Genomic DNA, 22,985 nt, shown 5'->3' with positions numbered 1-22,985 from the left:
GGGTTAAACCTGGGCTTGAATGGAGTCAGGGCTGTTCTCATACACATGTGGAGGTGCTCATTAGTGACCCTGGAACCATATTTAGATTTAATTATGTTCATTTTAAAGAAAGCTGCCTCGCAGTTGTATGTAGAGCCAAACATGGTCAGGATGTATAGGGCTACTTTCCTCAGACCTGGGAAAGCTGTCTCAGGGACGCTGTTTTCAGATTTGAGTGGATATGTTTGTTCAAAACCTTTATGTTTTGTCTCATAATGGTGTTTCACATGGGGGCACGGTGGCTTAGTGGTTAGCACGTTCGCCTCACACCTCCAGGGTCGGGGTTTGATTCCCGCCTCCACCTTGTGTGTGTGGAGTTTGCATGTTCTCCCTGTGCCTCGGGGGTTTCCTCCGGGTACTCCGGTTTCCTCCCCCGGTCCAAAGACATGCATGGTAGGTTGATTGGCATCTCTGGAAAATTGTCCCTAGTGTGTGAATGAGTGTGTGTGTGTGTGCCCTGCGATGGGTTGGCACTCCGTCCAGGGTGTATCCTGCCTTGATGCCCGATGACGCCTGAGATAGGCACAGGCTCCCCGTGACCCGAGGTAGTTCGGATAAGCGGTAGAAGATGAATGAATGAATGAATGGTGTTTCACATTGTCACTTTTAATAAGTGTCACGGTTTCTGAACATATGAGACACACTGGTTTAGTGTGAAGTGTGAACATAAATGAGTCTGGATTAATATATTGATATATTCTGGATTAAATGCTCTATTTTCGCTGTCCACTTTTCTTTTTTTGGAGAGCGCCATTTGTTCTTTATTCTCCCTCTCTCAGTCACACACTTACCTGTAAGGCTCATTATGCAGCTCATTATGCGGCCTTTGTCTTCTCAGGTGTGAATAACACTAATATTCATGATAGTTGACGCCTACTCGCATATGTCCTTTACAAACAAAAAGTGTCTTAGAAAATTTAAATCAATATATTGTTTTCTGTGAGCGAGTAAACAAGATGATTTTCACATAATTTTGAAGCAAAAACTCTAGGCTACAAGATCCAGTTCTCAAAAGTCCTGTGAACCAATGTTCTGTATGTGTTTTATGGCCTTATTCAAGTGATTTCAAATCTTTCATTTTTCACTAACCATGCATAAACATTGATTTCTCAAAAACACAATCATGTACATACATACTGCTCACATAGTATTGTAGTCCAGTTTGTGCTGATTACAGTGATATTAGACTTTAGCCATTTCTATCTTAATAAGCAACTGAAAAAAGCACAAATGTCAGGGTATGACAAAACTTCTCCAGGCCCTAAAAATACCCTTAGACCTCAGAGGGTTAATCCCTCTCCACTGCTTCTCTCTTTCTACCCTTCCCGAGGCATCCAGGAATTGTACCAGCTCTGATTGTCTTCCGTGCCATGAAGTTTTTGGACCTCCATTGAGATGAGGCCGATTCTGTGAGGATCCTGAGGCATCTAGAGATCTTCCAGCTCCAGTTAGACTCTGCGATACTAAAGAGTGTCTTAGTGGTTAGCACGTTCGCCTCACACCTCCAGGGTCGGGGTTCGATTCCCGCCTCCGCCTTGTGTGTGTGGAGTTTGCATGTTCTCCCCGTGCCTCGGGGGGTTTCCTCCGGGTACTCCGGTTTCCTCCCCCGGTCCAAAGACATGCATGGTAGGTTGATTGGCATCTCTGGAAAATTGTCCGTAGTGTGTGATTGCGTGAGTGAATGAGTGTGTGTGTGTGTGTGCCCTGCGATGGGTTGGCACTCCGTCCAGGGTCTATCCTGCCTTGATGCCCGATGACGCCTGAGAAAGGCACAGGCTCCCCGTGACCCGAGGTAGTTTGGATAAGCGGTAGAAAATGAGTGAGTGAGTGAGTGAGAGAAAAGCCTGGAGTTGATCTTCATACTAGATAATATGATAGAAGATGTCTGTAAGGTATCACTGGTTTTATTTCTCATACACTATAAACAAAAACCTATGGATTCTTTAAAAAGTCTTTAATCAGGCATAATATGAAACAAATACTTTAATGAACATAAAATTTAGCAAACGATCATAGAGTCAGAGACAAATAAATCAAAGTGAATATTTCAGTAGTTCCTTAAACACATCCTGTATAAATGCTTTTAATTTGTAGAACTGTAAGTCTGTGGATGTCCTCATGATGAACTGACTGAGGGTTCAGGGCTTGTGCAGCACCAGGCTGAGCAGCTGTGAGAGGACATGATGTGCTGGCCTGCTTATCGGATAGTGAGGGGGAAGCTTGTCCTCGAACCGTGACTGTCTCACATAATACCTTAAAAACAGAAACGGTTTTTTATAGAAATGATAGAAGTCACTCAATAAACGTCATGAACATATCCTCACTGTCCACTTTATTAGGAACACCTGTATATCTATGCAGTTATTTTATCAGCCAATCATGTGGCAGCAGCACAGCACATAAAGCGCATGCAGACTCAGATCAAGTGCTTCAGTTAATGTTCACATCAAACATCAGAATGAAGAAACAATCTAAAATAAAGTGTAAAATAATCACTTTGGCTTTAACTGTGGCCTGAGTGTTGGTTTGAGTATTTCAGAAAGTTGATTTTCACACAGAAGAGTCACACAGTCTCTCTCTTGCCCACACACACACACACACACACACACACTCCCTTAAACACACATACGCACAAACCCACACACACATTCTTGCTCTCTCTCTCTTGCTCACACACGCACACACACACGCACACACGCACACACACACACATGCACACACTCACACATGCACACACACACACACACACAGACGCACGCTTATGCACCTTTAGTGGGCTTGGTGTAAAATGACTGATTTTCTGATAAACTATGTGACTACACAGTTCAACACTCGTACCTGTTTACCAGCCTACACTTACGCAGAGGCTTTAACAGTCCCTCTCACCTGAACTCTTCTCTGAGCTCTGTGATGATGTAGCTGTTCACACAGGTGCTGTGCTGCATGCAGGCGAGGAGCAGGTGACACCGCTGGAACAGGAGGACGGCCTGCGACGGGCTCAATGGAGACTCCGACTGTTTCAGCGTAACAAACCAGTCATGCAGAACTCAAAGTTATTCAAACTACGTTTCCAACAAGAATAACAATCTAGTAAAGTCAGTGTCTGTCGTTATCTATTTACCGAATGGGACAGTGCCAGGACCACGCTCTGGGCTTGATAAGCCATGAATAGGAGCTAAACACAGAGAGCCCAAAAGTGAATGAATCAAACCGTCCAGTCATCTAATCATCTAATGAACAGCTAGAAAAAAATCATAACATCAAATTGACTTACAAAGTAAGGGTGAGCTTCTAGAGTTTGAAAAACCCAAGCCACAGTCAGAAAGTGTCCTGTGTTCGGGGTCCCACTCAACTTTGGTAAAAAGAATCAAATGGAAAGGTTTGTAAAGCTGTATGAGGTATCAGGAGCATTGCATGTAAGGAGTGCTTAAATGTGTGACAGCTGGACTCACTTCCTGGCAAAATGTCACCACCTCAAACAGCAGAACAGCCGCTGCGTCCAGATACTTGGCTTGTAAGACCTGTAGCTGTAGCACACACACACACACACACACACACACACACACACACACATGCACATACACACGCACACATGCAGTCTTGTTATTTGTTGATATCTCACACCATCTGTTCGAGTCATAGTAGTATAGTAGTAATTGTGTTGGAGAAGTTTATCAAGCTGCGTTTTTTACACGTCTCCTGCGGGTTTGCTACATCTTTAGACAGTAAAGTAAGTGTTTCGGCGACGCAGCGAGTCGATACTTAAAGAACTGATTGAACTAAAAGTTGATGAGTTGTGTGCATGTGAGTATAAAGTCACGTTACGATGTCGAAATCTTAGCTGTTCCACTACACATAGGGACATGAAATCCCCTTCAGACAGAGCCAAGGATCGTTCGGGAAAATAACGAGAGTCATATCTGCATCAGCGACGATTCTGCACTGCATGTGAAATAATCACTGACACACGTGACGTTCAGCTGATTGTGAGAAACTGACCGGAGTCAAAGATCTGGGTTTTATACAGTAATAAACGTATAATTTGTTAGAAGAGTTACGTAAGTTGAAATGAAGTTACATGCTGTCACTGGTTATGTTAGTTCTATTTAGGTCATGTTTTTATTTCTTATTGCTTGGTCAACGTCTCGAAGTTTTTTTGGCTTGAAGATACGAGTTGAAAATGTCATTGAGTCTAACAATATTCACAATAAGGGGGGCACGGTGGCTTAGTGGTTAGCACGTTCGCCTCACACCTCCAGGGTTGGGGGTTCGATTCCCACCTCCGCCTTGTGTGTGTGGAGTTTGCATGTTCTCCCCGTGCCTCGGGGGTTTCCTCCGGGTACTCCGGTTTCCTCCCCCGGTCCAAAGACATGCATGATAGGTTGATTGGCATCTCTGGAAAATTGTCCGTAGTGTGTGATTGTGTGAGTGAATGAGAGTGGTAGAGGTAGAGAATGAGTGAGTGAGTGAGTATATTCCCAATATTAATGTGTTCTCTCTTACCTCTGTGTGAGATGCAGAATTGCAGTTGTTGGGCTTTAATTCTGGATCACGCACCAAAGCCAAGAGCAAGGCTGCTGTGACACTTCCCCTGGAACACAGTAAAGGTAAAGCAGGGGTCTATAAGTATGCAGAGGGTTTAGTGATAAAATGAGAGGTTACTCACTGCTTGGATGTTAATGTGCTTAAGCGTGAAGGTCCTTTCTCTGTCTCACCAAACATCAGGCTTATGGTCTGAACTGCTAACATGGAAAGCCTGCAGCAGACAGACAGCAGTGCAGAGCGTCAGGAAGTTAATAATAACACTCTTCTGTTCTGTTCCAGTCAGCAGTGATTTTAAATACTGTGTGGATTTTTACTTTGCTCAAGGTTTAAACATTACAACATGAGGTTTATGTCGTAACAAATTGTACAGAGTTTGTGTGCTTTGTTTATTGTTTCAATAAATATCATTTCACATTATATATCTGTTACTGTAGCTCCATCTCCCTGTATGTTCTGTAAATTAATCAACTACATGACCTCTCTCTCTCTCTCTCTCTCTCTCTCTCTCTCTCTCTCTCTCTCACACACACAAACTCTCTCTCTCTCTCTCTCTCTCTCATACACACACACACACACACACACACACTCTCTCTCACACACACACACTCTCTCTCTCCCTTTCTCTCACACACACACAAACACTCTCTCTCTCTCTCTTTCTCTCTCCCTCTCACACACACACACACTCTCTCTCTTTCTCTCTCTGTCTCTCTCACACTCACTCTCTCTCCCACTCACTCTCACACACACAAACACACACACACACTCTCTCTCACTCACTCTCACACACACACACACACACTCTCTCTCTCTCTCTTTCTCTCTGTCTCTCTCACACTCATTCTCTCACACACACTCTCTCTCCCACTCACTCTCACACACAAACACACACACTCTCTCTCTTTCTCTCTCTCTCACACACACAAACACACCCACACACTCTCTCTCACACACACACACACACTCTCTCTCTCCCTTTCTCTCACACACACACAAACTCTCTCTCTCTCTCTCTCTCTCTCTCTCTCTCTCTCTCTCTCTCTCACACACACACACTCACAAACAGTCTCTCTCTCTCTTTCTCTCTGTCTCTCTCTCTCCCTCTCACACACACTTGCTCTCTCTCTCTTTCTCTCTCTGTCTCTCTCACACTCACTCTCTCTCCCACTCACTCTCACACACACAAACACACACACACTCTCTCTCTCACACTCACTCTCACACACACACACACTCTCTCTCTCTCTCTTTCTCTCTGTCTCTCTCACACTCATTCTCTCACACACACTCTCTCTCCCACTCACTCTCACACACAAACACACACACTCTCTCTCTTTCTCTCTCTCTCACACACACAAACACACCCACACACTCTCTCTCACACACACACACTATCTCTCTCCCTTTCTCTCACACACACACAAACTCTCTCTCTCTCTCTCTCTCTCTCTCTCTCTCACACACACACACTCACAAACAGTCTCTCTCTCTCTTTCTCTCTGTCTCTCTCTCTCCCTCTCACACACACTTGCTCTCTCTCTCTTTCTCTCTCTGTCTCTCTCACACTCACTCTCTCTCCCACAAACACACACACTCTCTCTCTCACACTCACTCTCACACACACACACACACACACACTCTCTCTCTCTTTCTCTCTCTCTCTGTCTCTCTCACACTCACTCTCACACACACACTCTCTCTCCCATTCACTCTCACACACAAACACACACTCTCTCTCTCTCACTCACTCTCACACACACAAACACACACTCTCTCTCTCTCTCTCTCTCTCTCCCACTCACTCTCACACACAAACACACACACACTCTCTCTCTCTCTCTCACTCACACACACAAACACAAACACACACTCTCACAGATTGCAGACCATGGATCCTACAATTGGTCCTTACAGGATTCACATGCAGGGCCTGACTGTATCTAATGTAAGCTCAACTGTAGGATTTTCACAGCTTTAACTGTATTGAATGCTGGGTTTGGTTTGGACGAGAGATGCAGACTCACAATAGCCTGTCACCTGGGTGCAGTCTGTCCTGAGAGAGCTGCGAGCTTTCAGCCAGCGTCTTCACCAGGAAGGCATAGAGCTCAGGTGACTGTGACACACAAACACACACAGTTTATATGTAGCTGCACTTGTAGCTGCACAATGTACCTGTATGCGTGTTTCATCGCTATACATGAAATAAACAAACTAGATCTGTACACGTTCCCTCTGCCGTTTATCTTCCGCACCCTGTGTGTTGTGTATAGTAAAACATGATGCACTCGTGTGTGGCTGATGTCATACCCTCCAGAAGAGTGTTTTGACGGCGGGGTTGTGACGTGCAGCAGTACAGAGCTCCTGAAGCAGCAGGTACAACCTTTCCAAGCTGAGCTCGTTCTGTAACAGCTCCCCACTCAGCTGGCTGAACAACTGACACGTCCGTTCCCAGCTACAGGTAAAGATTGGAAATCAACACAAACCAAACAAACTAATTTGTCGTGTGGAGACTAGAGCTGGCAGGAGTATGGACCTGAGTAAAGCAAGGAAAGCTGCGGATACCTGATTGTGGATTTGCGTTTCTTGGATGAAGGAGAAGACGACACGATGCATGGACTCAGCCTCAGTGTGGATTTCTAGCATAATAAATAAGATGGATAGATATAGATGTCTATTATTATTATATTCATTCATTCATTCATTTTCTACCGCTTATCCGAACTACCTCGGGTCACGGGGCACACAGGCATCTCAGGTGTCATCGGGCATCAAGGCAGGATACACCCTGGACGGAGTGCCAACCCATCGCAGGGCACACACAAACGCAATCACACACTACGGACAATTTTCCAGAGATGCCAATCAACCTACCATGCATGTCTTTGGACCGGGGGAGGAAACCGGAGTACCCGGAGGAAACCCCCGAGGCACGGGGAGAACATGCAAACTCCACACACACAAGGCGGAGGCGGGAATCGAACCCCCAACCCTGGAGGTGTGAGGCGAACGTGCTAACCACTAAACCACCGTAACCCCCCCCCCCCCCCCATTATTATATTACATACTATTAAATAGTATAAGTACTTTCTTGAGAGATGTATTTATTTTATCCAGTAGGTCATGATCAGCAAGCACACTAACAAGCACAGAATACCTAGAATGACTTAAACACACCCAGTGCCCAGGAAAGCCATGTCATCTCTTACCATGATATAACTCTTCCAGGATCTTTGCAGGTGAAAATATATTTGTGACATGGGCATCACAGCATACAGATGAAGCTCAGCTTCCTTCTTTTCTTCCTCCTCTGTTTTCTTCCCTTTTCCCCCTGCTGCTCTTTGTTTCAGTCTGGTCAGGACAGAGCTTGTAGCCTGTCTGTTGTCTGTGTGTACATCTCCATCATCTCTGGAATACAAATGCAGTGATTCACTAAGTGGAGGAAATACAGTGCAACAGTCAAGTATACATACTGTACCAAGGATAATACATTAAAAATGAACCCCAGTCACCATCACAGATTTTATTATTCAGTGGAGTACATGTGTCTCATATTAAGATGAATCTTTACGTTAAGTTATTGACTTGGAAGAACAGTGAGGAACAGCCTTTATTTCTAATATTTACTCCACAAAATGTCCAATAAAAAAACAGTATAACAGTTATAAATAAACCCCAGTAGTAAATCACTATAGTACTGGATGACATGATCAACTAGATCAGTAAGTCAGCTAGTTTTTTGTAATAGTTTATTAGTTGTTTGGGATGATAATAGGACATCTACTAAGTGGTATATTCATTTAACACTTGATTCTAGCTCGCTTATGTGTGCTCTCGCGTCCTCGCCGTCTCCTGGTGACTGCTTCCTGTCCCTAGTGATAACGGCAAGCTTTACAAACATCTGTTAATCTGGTGCTAATGGCCTCCCTGGGGTGGAACGAGACAAAGCGCTTGTGAGTCAAAGTGCAATCCATACCCATACACTCTGACAATCGGCTCGTCTATAAACACCCACAGATGCAGGTGGATGGAGGAGGCCGAGCACTACCGTGGCGAGCGAGACTTTTTAATTGGCCAGTTATTGTTGGGGATTTCCTGCTTCACTTTGTGCACGAAAAAGTAGGAAAATGACATCCGAAGATAGTAAAGAGACTATTTGTTGTATGTCCTAAGCGACAGATATAAAAAGTCTACACAACCCTGTTAAACTGCTGGCTTTTGTGATGCAAGAAACAAAACTGAGGTAAATCATGTCAGATTTTTTTAATGTATACAGCATCCAACCTGAATTCAAGTGAAAAACTCCAACCCAGTCTCCCTTAAACTGGGAGACGAGCTCTTCTGTACACGTCTGTCTTCAAGTGATTCCACTAGTTTTCTATAAGATTTAAATCTGGACTCTTTTCTAAACGCTGATCTTCTTCTGAAGTCCTTTCTTAGTCGACTTGGATTTAAACTTTGGCTTGCGATGGTGCTGGAAGGTGGCATTGTTCTTCGAACAGAGACCTACAGGGCTTGTGCTGTAATAAACTGCTATTAGAAGTTACCCATGATTCCCTTGATCTTGACTAGAGCTTCAGTCCCAGCTGAAGAGGTGTAGCTGTGCAGTGTGATGCTGCCACCACCGTGCTTCTGTCTAATCACCCTACTCCATAACCCAGATTGTTGTCACATGCAGACAGCAATCAACACTTAATCAGATTTCCTTACAGCTCATTTAATGTTGAAGAAGATCTCATAAGAACTTCCATGATAAGTTTTCTTCTTGTCTTTGCCTCGGTGTTGGAGGGACGTCCCGTTTTGCATGATGTCACTCTGTTGATGACGACGTCTGCTGTGTTCCATGTTACATCAAAATCAAAACTCAAATCAAATCAAATTTTCTTTTCACATACACACACATACAGGGTACGACATGCAGTGAAATGCTTTTTGCAACTGTCCGGTATATAAGCATAAAAAAAAGGAATGCAATTTAGGATTGAAAAAAAAATTTATAAAAAAAAAAAAAACAAAACCAAAAGGAGATAGATAAATAAAAAAGTATAAACTATATAAAAAGCTATATAAAATATGAAAATATACGTGGAGAAAAAGTGTAGGCTATATACATATGCATAAATATACATATAATATAAATGTGTATGATTTTTTTAAAGAATTGTCCTTAAAGTGTCCGGGTGCAGTATAGTGTGTAAATAGTGTATAAAGTGTATAAAGTGGCACTGTGCTGTGTAGGGTTGGGTATCAAAAGGAATTTTCCGGTTACGATTCCGGTTCCATTCCAATACTTAAACAATTCCATTTGTGTTTATTAATCACTCTTTAAATATTTTAAACAGAGCATTTCAATTCAATAGCATATTCATTCATTCATCTTCTACCGCTTATCCGAACTACCTCGGGTCACGGGGAGCCTGTGCCTATCTCAGGCGTCATCGGGCATCAAGGCAGGATACACCCTGGACAGAGTGCCAACCCATCACAGGGCACACACACACACACTCATTCACTCACACAATCACACACTAGGGACAATTTTCCAGAGATGCCAATCAACCTACCATGCATGTCTTTGGACCGGGGGAGGAAACCGGAGTACCCGGAGGAAACCCCCGAGGCACGGGGAGAACATGCAAACTCCACACACACAAGGTGGAGGCGGGAATCGAACCCCCAACCCTGGAGGTGTGAGGCGAACGTGCTAACCACTAAGCCACCGTGCCCCCTCAATAGTATATTGAGCATATCAATTTAAATTTAAATAAATCCAACATCAAATTTAACATCCAGAATTACAACTTAGAAAAACAGTTAGCAATTTTTCTGAAGAAACATGAACATGTCTGCTTTCTCTGGGAGAAGACGAGACCTTTCCTGGCTTATTGTATCTCCAGCTGTGGAGAAAACCCTCTCAGAGGGGGGAGATTTGCTTCATTGTTGTAGCTTTGGAAATGAATCCACACTTTAGACTTTTTTTAGACATGATTAACACAAAGCGTACCTCAGCACAGCAGCGCGAGTGACTGATTTCTGTGGTAAGCTGCGTTAATTTGGTTGTGTGACTGTAAAACAATGAATATACATGAGGTAAGACATGGCTATTTAAAGTGAGCGCTCCCAGCGCTTTGCCAGTCATCGGTTCCGGTTCCTGTTAAAAAACCCTAACCGTAGTGCTGTGCAAGTCCAGGGTTAAAGTGTCCAGGTGCAGTATAGTGTGTAAATAGTGGAGTCATTCTACGAAACAGGTGCCTCTAAATATCACCAAATAAGTTATGTATTTTTAAAAAAGATATTATTTTCAGAATTATATTTGTGTCCCTTTTCACATAAGATATATTTTATTCAAAATAAACCTCATTTTTTTGTAAATATTTTATGATTTGTGTGCGTCCTTCAATTTGATTTACCACCCCGTCACACTAACTTGTTTTATCAATAAATAATGTACTGTATTGTAATATAATGTAATGTAGTGTATATATACATAGTGTATATAGTGTATATATACATAGTGTATATAGTGCATATATACATAGTGTATATAGTGTATATATACATAGTGTATATAGTGTATATATACATAGTGTATATAGTGCATATATACATAGTGTATATGGTGCATATATACATAGTGTATATAGTGTATATATACATAGTGTATATAGTGTATATATACATAGTGTATATAGTGTATATATACATAGTGTATATAGTGTATAAAGTGGCAAAACATCAAATATTTTGGGTGTAAGATCCTTTGTTAAAACTATTTTTATTCTAATTTTCTATTCTATTTTTTACACAAGGGGTTTTTAAAACATGTCACTACGTTGTGTACGTAACAAATGACGTGTGAATTTGATTATCACATTTTCCTTCCAAAATAGTTTCTATTCATTTTATCACCTAAATTTGATTGCTGTAGCACATTAAAGGTAGAAGAGTACAGGCAGTAAACTTATTGTAAATGTGTCTCATATTAGGGACATTAGAGCAAGAGCAATAGAAACAGGGTCACCTTATAAAGCTGACGGCATTGTATTCTCACTGGACTCATTAAAAAGTCATTGGTAACTTGACCAAGTTAGTCTTCTTCTATTTCCTTGCTGCTCTTTTTTTTTTATCTCTCTCTTTCTTCTCATATTTCAGACAGCAGGTTTTCCCTCATAAAACAAAACGCTGTCCAGTTGACTCATTTTTAATCAAGTAAAAAATTATAAATTAAATAAAAAGGTGTACCAAAAATATGTGCTGTGTATGGATATGTGTGTGTGTGTGTGTGTGTGTGTGTGTGTGCTATTATCCCTTATTCCATCATCTTATTCATCCTGTATTCATTTCCTATTCAGTTCGTGTCTACGACTCACTTGCACCACAAACAATCTTCATGTCTCCAGGCCAACCTTCACCCCCCTTCAGATGCTCTGCCCCCCAGCGGGGTATCAGAGCAGGTAATAAACAGTTGTGAAAAACCAACGATGTCCCAGCTATGCTTGTTATGCTTATTCTGAGGTTGTAAAAACAACCATAAAACACTACATTGTCCTTCAGCACGTGCAAAAAGACAGAACAAGAGACATTTTGGTGTCTCTTTAATCGAACCTTGAATCACCCACAATCGCCCATGTCCGGTTTGCTAGGATCCATACTGACTGGTTGACTCTACTTAAGCCCAGTCTGATTAAAATGGCTCTGCCTCAGCTAAAGGGTTAATCCTTTCTTGATCGGCGTAATATTAATTAATCAAAGTCAAAAGCTGCGAGTTTAAATCCTGTCTCTGTAAGCAGCTAAAGCGAGCTGATGACACGCACTGTCGGTTCTTTCCATGCCATTGTACACGTCAGTCAGAAGAAACATGTAGGATGGAGATAAGGAATAGAACCTCGTTGTGCTTGTCAAAGAGGAGACGGGTTTACTCATTAGCAAACGGTATACAATTAATTATGAATTAGTACAGTGCTGGTAAGAGAGCCTTATAGTGAGAGATTCTAAAGAGTCCTACAACATGTGTACATGTTCAAGAAAATTCTCAGATAAAGAACATTGAATGTAATTAAAAAAATTTTTTTTTTTAAATCTACAGCACCTAACTACATTTCAAGGAATTGAGATATAGAGGGGGGGCACGGTGGCTTAGTGGTTAGCACGTTCGCCTCACACCTCCAGGGTTGGGGGTTCGATTCCCGCCTCCACCTTGTGTGTGTGGAGTTTGCATGTTCTCCCCGTGCCTCGGGGGTTTCCTCCGGGTACTCCGGTTTCCTCCCCCGGTCCAAAGACATGCATGGTAGGTTGATTGGCATGTCTGGAAAATTGTCCGTAGTGTGTGATTGCGTGAGTGAATGAGAGTGTGTGTGTGCCCTGTGATGGGTTGGCACTCCGTCCAGGGTGTATCCTGCCTTGATGCCCGATGACGCCTGAGATAGGCACAGGCTCCCCGAGAGTGAGATATAGTGGTGCTCGAAAGTTTGTAAAACCTTTAGAATTTTTTAGATTTCTCCATAAATATGACCTACAACATCACCATAAGTTCTTAAAGTACACAAATGAGACAAAAATATGACACGTGGTCATTTCTTTCTTGAGAAAAACAAGCCAATATAACATCATCTGTCAGTATGTAGGGTAATCAGTTAGAAGTCTGAAATTGAAGGGGTGATGATGAATGCCATCAGTGGTTATGCTCCACAAGTAGGCTGTGTGTAAGAAGAGAAGGAGAGATTCTGGAGTGAGTTAGATGGAGGTGATGGAGAATATTCCAAGATGGGAGAGAGAAGTGATTGTAGCTGACTTCAACAGGCATGTTGGTGATAGGAACAGAGGTGATGAGGAGGTGATGGGCAGGTTTGGTGTTAAGGAAAGGAACCTAGAAGGACAGATAGTGGTGGACTTTACTATCCAGGTGGATAGAGAGAGGAACATAGACTTACATATAAGAGTGGAGGTAGGAGCACGCAGGTAGACATCATTCTATGTAGACGATGCAGTCTGAGAGAGATTAATTACTGCAATGTGGTGGTAGGAGAGACTGTAGAGAGACACCGTACAGTACAGCATAAAGAGGAAGAGGCTAGCTAAAAAGAAGTGTGACGTGGACAAGACCAAAGAAAATAGACAAGACCAAAGAGAAGAGGGACGTTGCAAAGGCCAAACAGAAACACGATGAGTTGTATGCTAGGTTAGAGATGAGGGAAGGTTAAAAGGACTTGTACAGAGTAGCGAGACAGAGAGATAGAGATGGGAAGGATGTTCAACAGATAAGGATGTTCAAAGGTGCTAACAGGCGAGGAGAGTGTTCAGAGAAGATGGAAGGAGTATTATGAGGAGCTGATGAATGAGGAAAATGAGAAGGAAAGATGGGGGAGGAGGTGAATATGGTAGGGCAGGAAATAGCAAAGATTAAAAAAGATGAGGAAGGTGAGGAAGGCTCTGAGGAGAGTGGAATGGATGTTGGTCCAGATGACATACCTGTGGAGGTGTGGAAGTGTCTAGGAGAGACGACAGTGGAGTTTCTATCTAGATTGTTCAACAGGATTTTAGAGAGTGAGAAGATGCTTGATGAATGGAGGAGAAGTGTTCTATTGACGATCCGTAAAAACAAGGATGGTGTGAAGGGTTGTAGCAACTACAGAGGCATAAAATTGATGAGCCACACAATGAAGCTACAGTATGGGAAAGAGTTAAGAAGGCTAAGAAAGGAAGTGGATATTTGTGAGCAGCAGTATGGCTTCATGCCCAGAAAGAGCACGACTGATGTCATTTTTGCTCTGAGAATGTTAATGAAGAAGTAAGGAGATGGTCAGAAGGAGCTGGGTACAGAGAGAGGAGGTATAGTACTGAGGATGTCAGGTATGGCAGAGAAGTCAGGAGTAGTTCAGGATATGTATGCGAGGAGTATGACTGAAGTGAGATGTGCTGTAGGTCAAACAGAGGAGTTCAAGGTGGAGGTGGGGCTACATCAAGGATCGGCTTTAAGTCCCTTCTTGTTTGCTATGGTGATGGACAGGTTGACAGATGAAGTGAGACCGGAATCGCCATTGACAGTGATGTATGCGGATGACATTGTGATCTGTAGTGAGAGTAGAGAGCAGGTGGAGGAACACCTGGAAAGGTCGAGGTCTGCTTTGGAAAGAAGAGAAATGAAAGTCAATCGTAATAAGACAGAATACATGTGTATGAACGGGAGGGAGGGGAGTAGAACAGTGAGGGTACAGGGGGCTGAGGTCAAGATGGTGCAGGAGTATTTGATCAACGTGTTATGCAAGTATTTGGGATCAACCGTCCAGTGTGACAGGGAGTGTGGAAAAGAGGTAAAGAGGCATGTACAGGTGTGTTGGAGTGGGTGGAGAAAAGTGTCAGGAGTGTTGTGTGTGTGACAGAAGAGTGTCAGCAAGAATCAAAGGAAAGGTGTAGAAGACAGTAGTGAGAGCAGCTCTGCTGTATGGGTTAGAGACTGTAGCAGTGAGGAAATGACACGAGGCAGAGATGGAGGTAGCAGAGATGAGGATGTTGAGGTTCTCTTTAGGAGTGACGAGGATGGACAGGATTAGGAACGAGCACATCAGAGGGACGGCTCAGGTTGGCTGTTTTGGGGACAAGGACAGAGAGACTAGATTGAGATGGTTTGGACGTGTACAGAGGAGGGAGATGGTTATATTGGTAGAAGGATGTTGGTCAAGAGGAAGGACAAACAGGAGATTATATGGATGTGTTATAATTGGTGCGAGAGTAGAGGATGCTGAGGATAGAGTTAGGTGGAAAGCTGAAAGTAGAAGAAGAACATTTGCTGAGTAGAAGCTTGGAGGAATTTTAGCCCGTTACTCAAAGCAGAAGAGCTTCAACCTTCCAACAACACTGAAACATAAAATATTTGGAAGACTCCACATGATCATGGGAAGAAGAAAATTTCTTAGTTGTTCTCATGCTTAGAATCGATCACTGTTACCCAAATTAGAGCTTGAAAGCAAATGATTAATCATTTCATTCATTAGCATTAATTAGCTAGTTCTGTTTTCATTCTGTATTAAAAGTCTCAACTCTGTAACTCACAAAAATCTTTTCCCTGAGATGGGTTTATAACACGGTTTGGAATGGCACGTAATCGTTGAATAACCCAGTGAGTGTGTGTGATGGAGTTGTAAGCTCAGTGTGTGAAGTCTATACCTGATGGATGATGGAGATGTTCTCAAGTCAGAACTCTGCTGAAACCTGCTGGCTCCTGCACAAGAGTGGAATAGACCATTAGGTAATTAGAATTATGTCAGAATCACCTATACCAAGCAAATGTGAATATATAATATTATATATATAACTAAATAACATGTAATTTGGGATATTTTAAGTAGTACATTTTTCTGCAACAAATTGCTTTTATTCTGATCCCACACTGGATTACAAGCTGTCAACATTGTAGGTGTCACAATGAGACAAAGGCGAGTGAGGATCCAAATGCAGCTCACTCTTTTATTAAGCCAAAGCAAGAAGCAGGCAAACAGACGGACAGGCAAAACAGGGCAGAACACTGAGTAAACGGGAAACAGGGCAGAACACTGAGTAAACGGGAAACAGGGCAGAACACTGAGTAAACGGGAAACAGGAGATAGAGTGCAATTAGTGTCCATGGTAACAAATGAGTGGGCGGAGCAAACAATTAACAGCAAGGCAGACAGCAGACAGAAACAGGGCAAAACACAGACAGACTCATTACAGTAGGTGTTTGGAATCAAACTAACTGTTTATAAATGAAACACAACGGTGTGCGCTGTTGTAGGACATTAATAATATAATGACAGGTTTGTTCATCAGACTGCAGCTCTACAGCCTGTTGATCCATGTATTGTCTCCTCACATGTCCTGTGACTTTATTTCTTTACATATTATGATTAAGCTATCAAAATATTAGTTATCAACTAATTTCAGGTTCATTCTTGATTTCTGAATCTATATAAAACCTCGTGTGTGTTCTTTGCGACGTGTCTTGAGAATTCTGAGACGTTACTAAGCCTCTCGCTCTGTGATAACCTTGCTCTTTGACCACAGACTGCCTTTGACATTTCTGAGTTTGCTCAAGCCTCGCCTCAGTTTTTAGTCACGTTTAATCCCCAGTCTATTTTCTTATAATATATTATAATACTATAATTTCTTATAGTTATTCAACCCTGTCTTAGCCTAGCCCATGTAGCCCTGTTTCTGCCACGTAGTCTGGATTTCGAACACGTTTGGAGTTGTTGGTTTGGATTTAATAACGTGAAGCTCTTTTGCACTTGCCTCCATACAGCCCTGACTCTTTCTCTGTTACATCTGAAAACAAAAACCAGTTAAAAAAATGAGTTTTTTTCTTTACTAAAGGATGACATGTACTTTTTAATCACATTTAGAGTTGTGTTTAAGGTTATATACCCTCCAAGAAACAGGTTAGTTCCAGGGAACAGGCAATAGCTGCAAACTGGGGAAAAAAATCTCTAAATGTTTCTTCAAAGAAAAGTAATCAGACTCCACATACGATCAGATACAATCAGACCTGGACAGTAATGTGATGTAAGGAGGACTAAAATGCAGCACAGAGTATGAGCTAGTCCTGGAGTATTAGCTGTCAGAGTTGTACAGTGTGTGGAAATGTACTAGACATGCTCTAGCTTTACACACTCAGCAACTCTGATAATCAGATTAGACAGGGTTATGAGGTGCCAGAGGGAGATGAGATCTATTAACGATCAGCAACTTTATTAACGAGATTACATTAATATATATTACACAGCACTGTAAAAGCTCTGAGAGAAATACTGTATTTATTACTGTGTTAGTTTATTGTATGTATGTATGTAAACCATTTTACACCTTTATGTCCAGTCTACGAACATTTTATTAATCGGACAAACACCTTCTAATAAAACAAAGCCTGATGTCTTACCCTGTGCAGAGTGGCTGTGTCTGTAGTTATATTGTTGACCAGGTGTGACAGCAGACTGAGGCTTGGTTCGGTCTCTTGAGCCACGTTTCCCAACACCCTTAACATGTGTATGCACAACATGAATATGAAGTGACTGCTTTTGGTCTTTGCCACTGAGGAAGTCTGGTAGATCATTGATCTGCAGATAGAGAGTGTCATAATCTACACCATTCATTCATTAATTCATTCATTCATACATAAAATAAATGTAATACATTATATTAGCTGAGGGTTCTGTGCACTGATCTGTCAAGTTTATGTTTTTTTCCACCTTGTTTAGATCAACAGTAGATCTTTTGTACCTTTATGTAGGAGTTTTTAACCTGGTGAGATGCATGTGGTGTACCTTTAATCAGTCCTTAAGCTCCAATTAAATATCTAGAATTTATTTTTAATAACACTATAGTCATGTTTCCAGGTGAAGAGAACAGTACAAGTACCCCTGATGAGCCCCAGGGACTCCATAGAGAGCAGTGAAGTTTGCACTTGTGTTGACAGTTGGATGTAGATCATCCTTTGTGATAGTATGCCAGTGTTATCACGGATATGTGTCCAGTGAGACACATGCCATAAATGTTTAAAATGTTAAAGTTAAAACAGATAGAAAACTCTTCTTTTCTTTGTCAGGTACCATCAATGGTACAACTTTTTGCCTTCGGTATGTATCTGTTTCCAATGATCAGTTACTGATCACCATCAGTCAACCCACCTGCATATACACTATCTTTATTTTAGTGCATCATGTCGGAAAGATTGTATTTACAAGTATTTACACACATCAATGCCACTACAAAGTCGGAATTACGAGTGTGGGAAACTCTGGGTTTTTTTTTAAGCTCTGAGTTTCCACCTTGAGGGTGAATCAGTCAGAACACATGCTGGAATAATCGGATGAACGTCTGCAGTTGAGTAGCTTTAAGCTGATTTCATGCTATTTTTTCAACTAAAAAGAGCAAAATAAATAAATAAATGAATAAATAAAAATAAAATAAAAAGAGACACCTGATGGGGGCACGGTGGCTTAGTGGTTAGCACGTTCGCCTCACACTTCCAGGGTTGGGGTTCGATTCCCGCCTCCGCCTTGTGTGTGTGGAGTTTGCATGTTCTCCCCGTGCCTCGGGGGTTTCCTCGGGGTACTCCGGTTTCCTCCCCCGGTCCAAAGACATGCATGGTAGGTTGATTGGCATCTCTGGAAAATTGTCCGTAGTGTGTGAGTGAATGAGAGTGTGTGTGTGTGTGTGCCCTGCGATGGGTTGGCACTCCGTCCAGGGTGTTATCCTGCCTTGATGCCCGATGACACCTGAGATAGGCACAGGCTCCCCGTGACCCGAGGTAGTTCGGATAAGCGGTAGAAAACGAACGAACGAATGAGACACCTGATGCAAATACTTTATTTTATATTTTATAAAAGTAGAAACCAACCCAAACACTGAGGGGTTAAAAATACTTGATGAATTACTAAATAATTGCTAATGAACTAATTAATTACACGTCATTAATGTACTAATTCACCTGGAAAAACATACTAAAGGCACAACAAAAACATACTAAAGATACAAAACATGTCCCTTTGACAGTAGCATTACAGTAAAATCACAAAAAGTACAGACCTCTATTACGAGATCTGACTGTGTGTGTTAATGTGTGTGTGTGTATGTGTGTGTGTTTGTGTATGTGTGTGTATATGTGGGCGTGTCTGTGTTTGTTTGCGTATGTGTGTGTGTGTGTGTGTTTGTGTATGTGTATATATGTGTGTGTATGTGTGTGTGTGTGTGTATGTATGTGTGTGTGTATATGTGTGTGTATGTGTGTATATGTGTATGTGTGTGTGTATGTGTGTATAAGTGTGTGTACAGTATGTGTGTGTGTGGTCTGTATTTATTTGTTGGACACAACTTTTGCACTTACCAGTTCCATGTGCATAATGAGGCTGAAGCTGAGCCCCCTGAGGAGTGTTCTGGGATGATACTCAGTCAGGTAAATGGAGTCGTCAGTGAGCACAACATGCATGAACACCTTGTCAAACTCCTCTGTAACCACGACACACGCCTCATAGTACCGAATCCGCTCGTGCACGTCCCGGGGAGCATTCCGCTTAAGAAACGTCTCCAGTTTGCTGTTGCGCCGACAGAAAGATGTGTCCATGGAGTCCACCTGAGAGAGCTACACCTTACCATCATCTACTGCCACAAAGCTCAGCTCGTGTACCGAGTGTTTGCCACATACACAGTAGATTAAGTACAGCATTGAGTGCACTGCGAGAGACACACACTAAATAAAGTCCCTAAGGAACGCGTCTCCAAACTCAGGGATGCGCACGCGCGCGCGCACACACACACACACTCATACACATACATATACATACACACACACACACACACACACACACTCATACATATACATACACACACACACACACACACTCATACATATACATACACACACACACACACTCATACATATACATACACACACACTCATACACATACACACACATATACATACATACATATACATTGACACACACTCATATACACACACACATATACATACACACACACATACATATACATACACACACACACTCATACACATACATATACATACACACACACACACACACACTCATACATATACATATATACACACACACATACACACACTCATACATATACATACACACACACTCATACACATACACACATATACATACATACATATACATTGACACACACTCATATACACACACATATACATACACACACACATACATATACATACATACACACACACACACACACTCATACATTTACATACACACACACACACACACACTCATACATATACATACACACACACACTCATACACATACACACATATACATACATACATATACATTGACACACACTCATATACACACACATATACATACACACACACATACATATACATACACACACACACACACACACCCATACACATACATATACATACACACACACACACTCATACACATACACACATATACATACATACATATACATTGACACACACTCATATACACACACATATACATACACACACACATACATATACATACACACACATACACATACATACACACGTACAAATACACAAACACACATATACATACATACATATACATTGACACACACTCATATACACACACATATACATACACACACACACTCATATACACACACACACACACACAGAAATATGATCTAAAATATGCGAACATATCAACACGCACTTCTGAATTTTAATTTGTAATTAAAAATCTTACTTAGTCACACATTGGTATTTTTGTAACAGTAGAACAGCTGAAATATTATTTTATATGTTTCTAAATAGCAGGTGCGCTCATTTGGACTGCAGGAACAGTGGCGCCATCTAGTGGATGTAACTTCCAGAACTTGAAAATGTGTGGAAAATATTGTAGATGCCACAAGTAATTTTAACATAATAGGCTCACATAATAAAAAGGCATGTTAAAAAATGTAAACTGTCAAAATGTCAGGTTAAAATAAAAATGAAAAATAAAGGGGTTTAAAAATGAAAAATAAAAGAACGCAGAGGAAATTTCCTTAGAAACAATGAAAAAGATATTAAAAATTAACCCTGACCAATCACAACACGCCTGTGAGCTCATGGAGGCGGAGCTTCATTAAATATTTAGATCGTTTTATAATAATGAATATTTTATTCTGAACTATGAATAAATTTCATGACAATGTTACTACTTAATTGTCTATCATTAAAACAGATAAGCTGAAACCCCTGACATCAGCTCTTTTAATAAACAGCTTTTCACAGCTCTTTTAATTTAGTTACAATTGACAAGATCAACCTCAAGTCTCACTGGCTTAAAGGTTCAGGGAAAAAGACCATCACTCATTTTTTTAGTTGTGGACCGTTAGCACAAATAGGCAGGTGATGTGTGTTGTGCTTGTAGGAGTAAGATCAGATAGCAGCTTTCCTGGGATTATTTTCTCCTCTGTGTCACTGTGGACTATACAATCAGCATCCTGAGGAACTGATACCAAGACTGATGTCACTGGGTCTATTTGACAAAGACTGAAATCTCGCCAAACTTTGATCTTGTGATGGACCGGGTGTGTTAGTCTGGGGGTCAATGAGAAAACATCTGTGAACTGGTCCACCACCTCCATCAGACATCAGATCTTGGTGCTGGGATGACGTGAGATTCTCCTAAACAACAAACGCAGACAATTATATTAATTAGCATTTCTTATATAAAAACTAGTGTATCACACAGCAGCATTTAAACACTTATACATATATGTATATATGTACTTATACATATATGTGTGTGTGTGTGTATATATATATATATATATATATATATATATATATATATATATATATATATATATATATATAGTTATGAGAGCCATGAGGGCTCCCTCTGCTGGCCTGCAGAGGATTTTCTGCACTTTACCATCAGGACTCTAATTCCCACAATCCATTGCACCACCGACTAAGCACACCTGTTTCCTGTTTGTAATCACCTGGTCTAATAAACCCGCATTTGGATCTAACTGGTTTCACGTTTATGACATTCATTCATTCATTCATTCATCTTCTACCGCTTATCCGAACTATCTCGGGTCACGGGGAGCCTGTGTCTATCTCAGGCGTCATTGGGCATCAAGGCAGGATACACCCTGGACGGAGTGCCAACCCATCGCAGGGCACACACACACACTCTCATTCACTCACACAATCACACACTAGGGACAATTTTTCCAGAGATGCCAATCAACCTACCATGCATGTCTTTGGACCGGGGGAGGAAACCGGAGTACCCGGAGGAAACCCCCGAGGCACGGGGAGAACATGCAAACGCCACACACACAAGATGGAGGCGGGAATTGAACCCCGACCCTGGAGGTGTGAGGCGAACGTGCTAACCACTAAGCCACCGTGCCCCCACGTTTATTATATATTATATATATATCTCCAGTATAAAACCCCCAGAGCTATACATATGAAGAGTATATGAATGAAGAGTTCCGGGCTGTGATGTGGTGCTAAATTTGTGGAAGGTGGGAAGCACAGGCTGAGCAGGTATGGTGTCTATCCGTGTTGGGGATGGAAACATGGAGGTATACAGGTATGCTGGTGCTGGATGGCAAACTGGAGCTGTCACGGTGGGCACAGATACCACTGGCTCTCTGTGTGGTGCAACCCAGGCAGGGGGTCATTCATCAGGCTCTCCTGACTCCACACACACACACACACTTATAACACTCTGTACGACTCTATTCATGAACGTGGAGACACTTCTCACCTCTGATATCCATAGGTCTCATAGCCATCAAGTCTGTTCTCCAGGTGCTGAGGCAGATGTTTATAACAAAAATCCCCCTAGACAAAATACACTATTTATCGCCCAACCTTTCCTGCTTG

At 41.8% G+C, this 22,985-nt stretch overlaps 1 protein-coding gene across 1 annotated transcript; it reads right to left on the bottom strand.

The window, feature by feature from the left end:
- Positions 1-2,147: 2,147 nt before the first annotated feature.
- Positions 2,148-19,818, bottom strand: c16h12orf56 (chromosome 16 C12orf56 homolog). Its single transcript, XM_060889702.1, has 14 exons — positions 19,439-19,818; positions 17,492-17,669; positions 15,745-15,799; positions 7,791-7,989; positions 7,147-7,220; positions 6,892-7,036; positions 6,609-6,697; positions 4,706-4,795; positions 4,543-4,630; positions 3,492-3,566; positions 3,314-3,391; positions 3,161-3,214; positions 2,926-3,053; positions 2,148-2,292 (listed from the first exon to the last, which is right to left on the bottom strand). The coding sequence occupies exons 1-14, from the start codon at positions 19,673-19,675 to the stop codon at positions 2,178-2,180; spliced, it is 1,605 nt and encodes a 534-aa protein (XP_060745685.1). The 5' UTR covers positions 19,676-19,818; the 3' UTR covers positions 2,148-2,177.
- Between the last annotated feature and the right edge of the window lie 3,167 nt (positions 19,819-22,985).

The sequence above is a fragment of the Tachysurus vachellii genome, chromosome 16, assembly GCF_030014155.1.
Source record: "Tachysurus vachellii isolate PV-2020 chromosome 16, HZAU_Pvac_v1, whole genome shotgun sequence".
Classification (NCBI taxonomy): domain Eukaryota; kingdom Metazoa; phylum Chordata; class Actinopteri; order Siluriformes; family Bagridae; genus Tachysurus; species Tachysurus vachellii.
The sequence above is the reverse complement of the archived record's forward strand: the minus strand, read 5'-3'. Positions and strand labels throughout refer to the sequence as shown.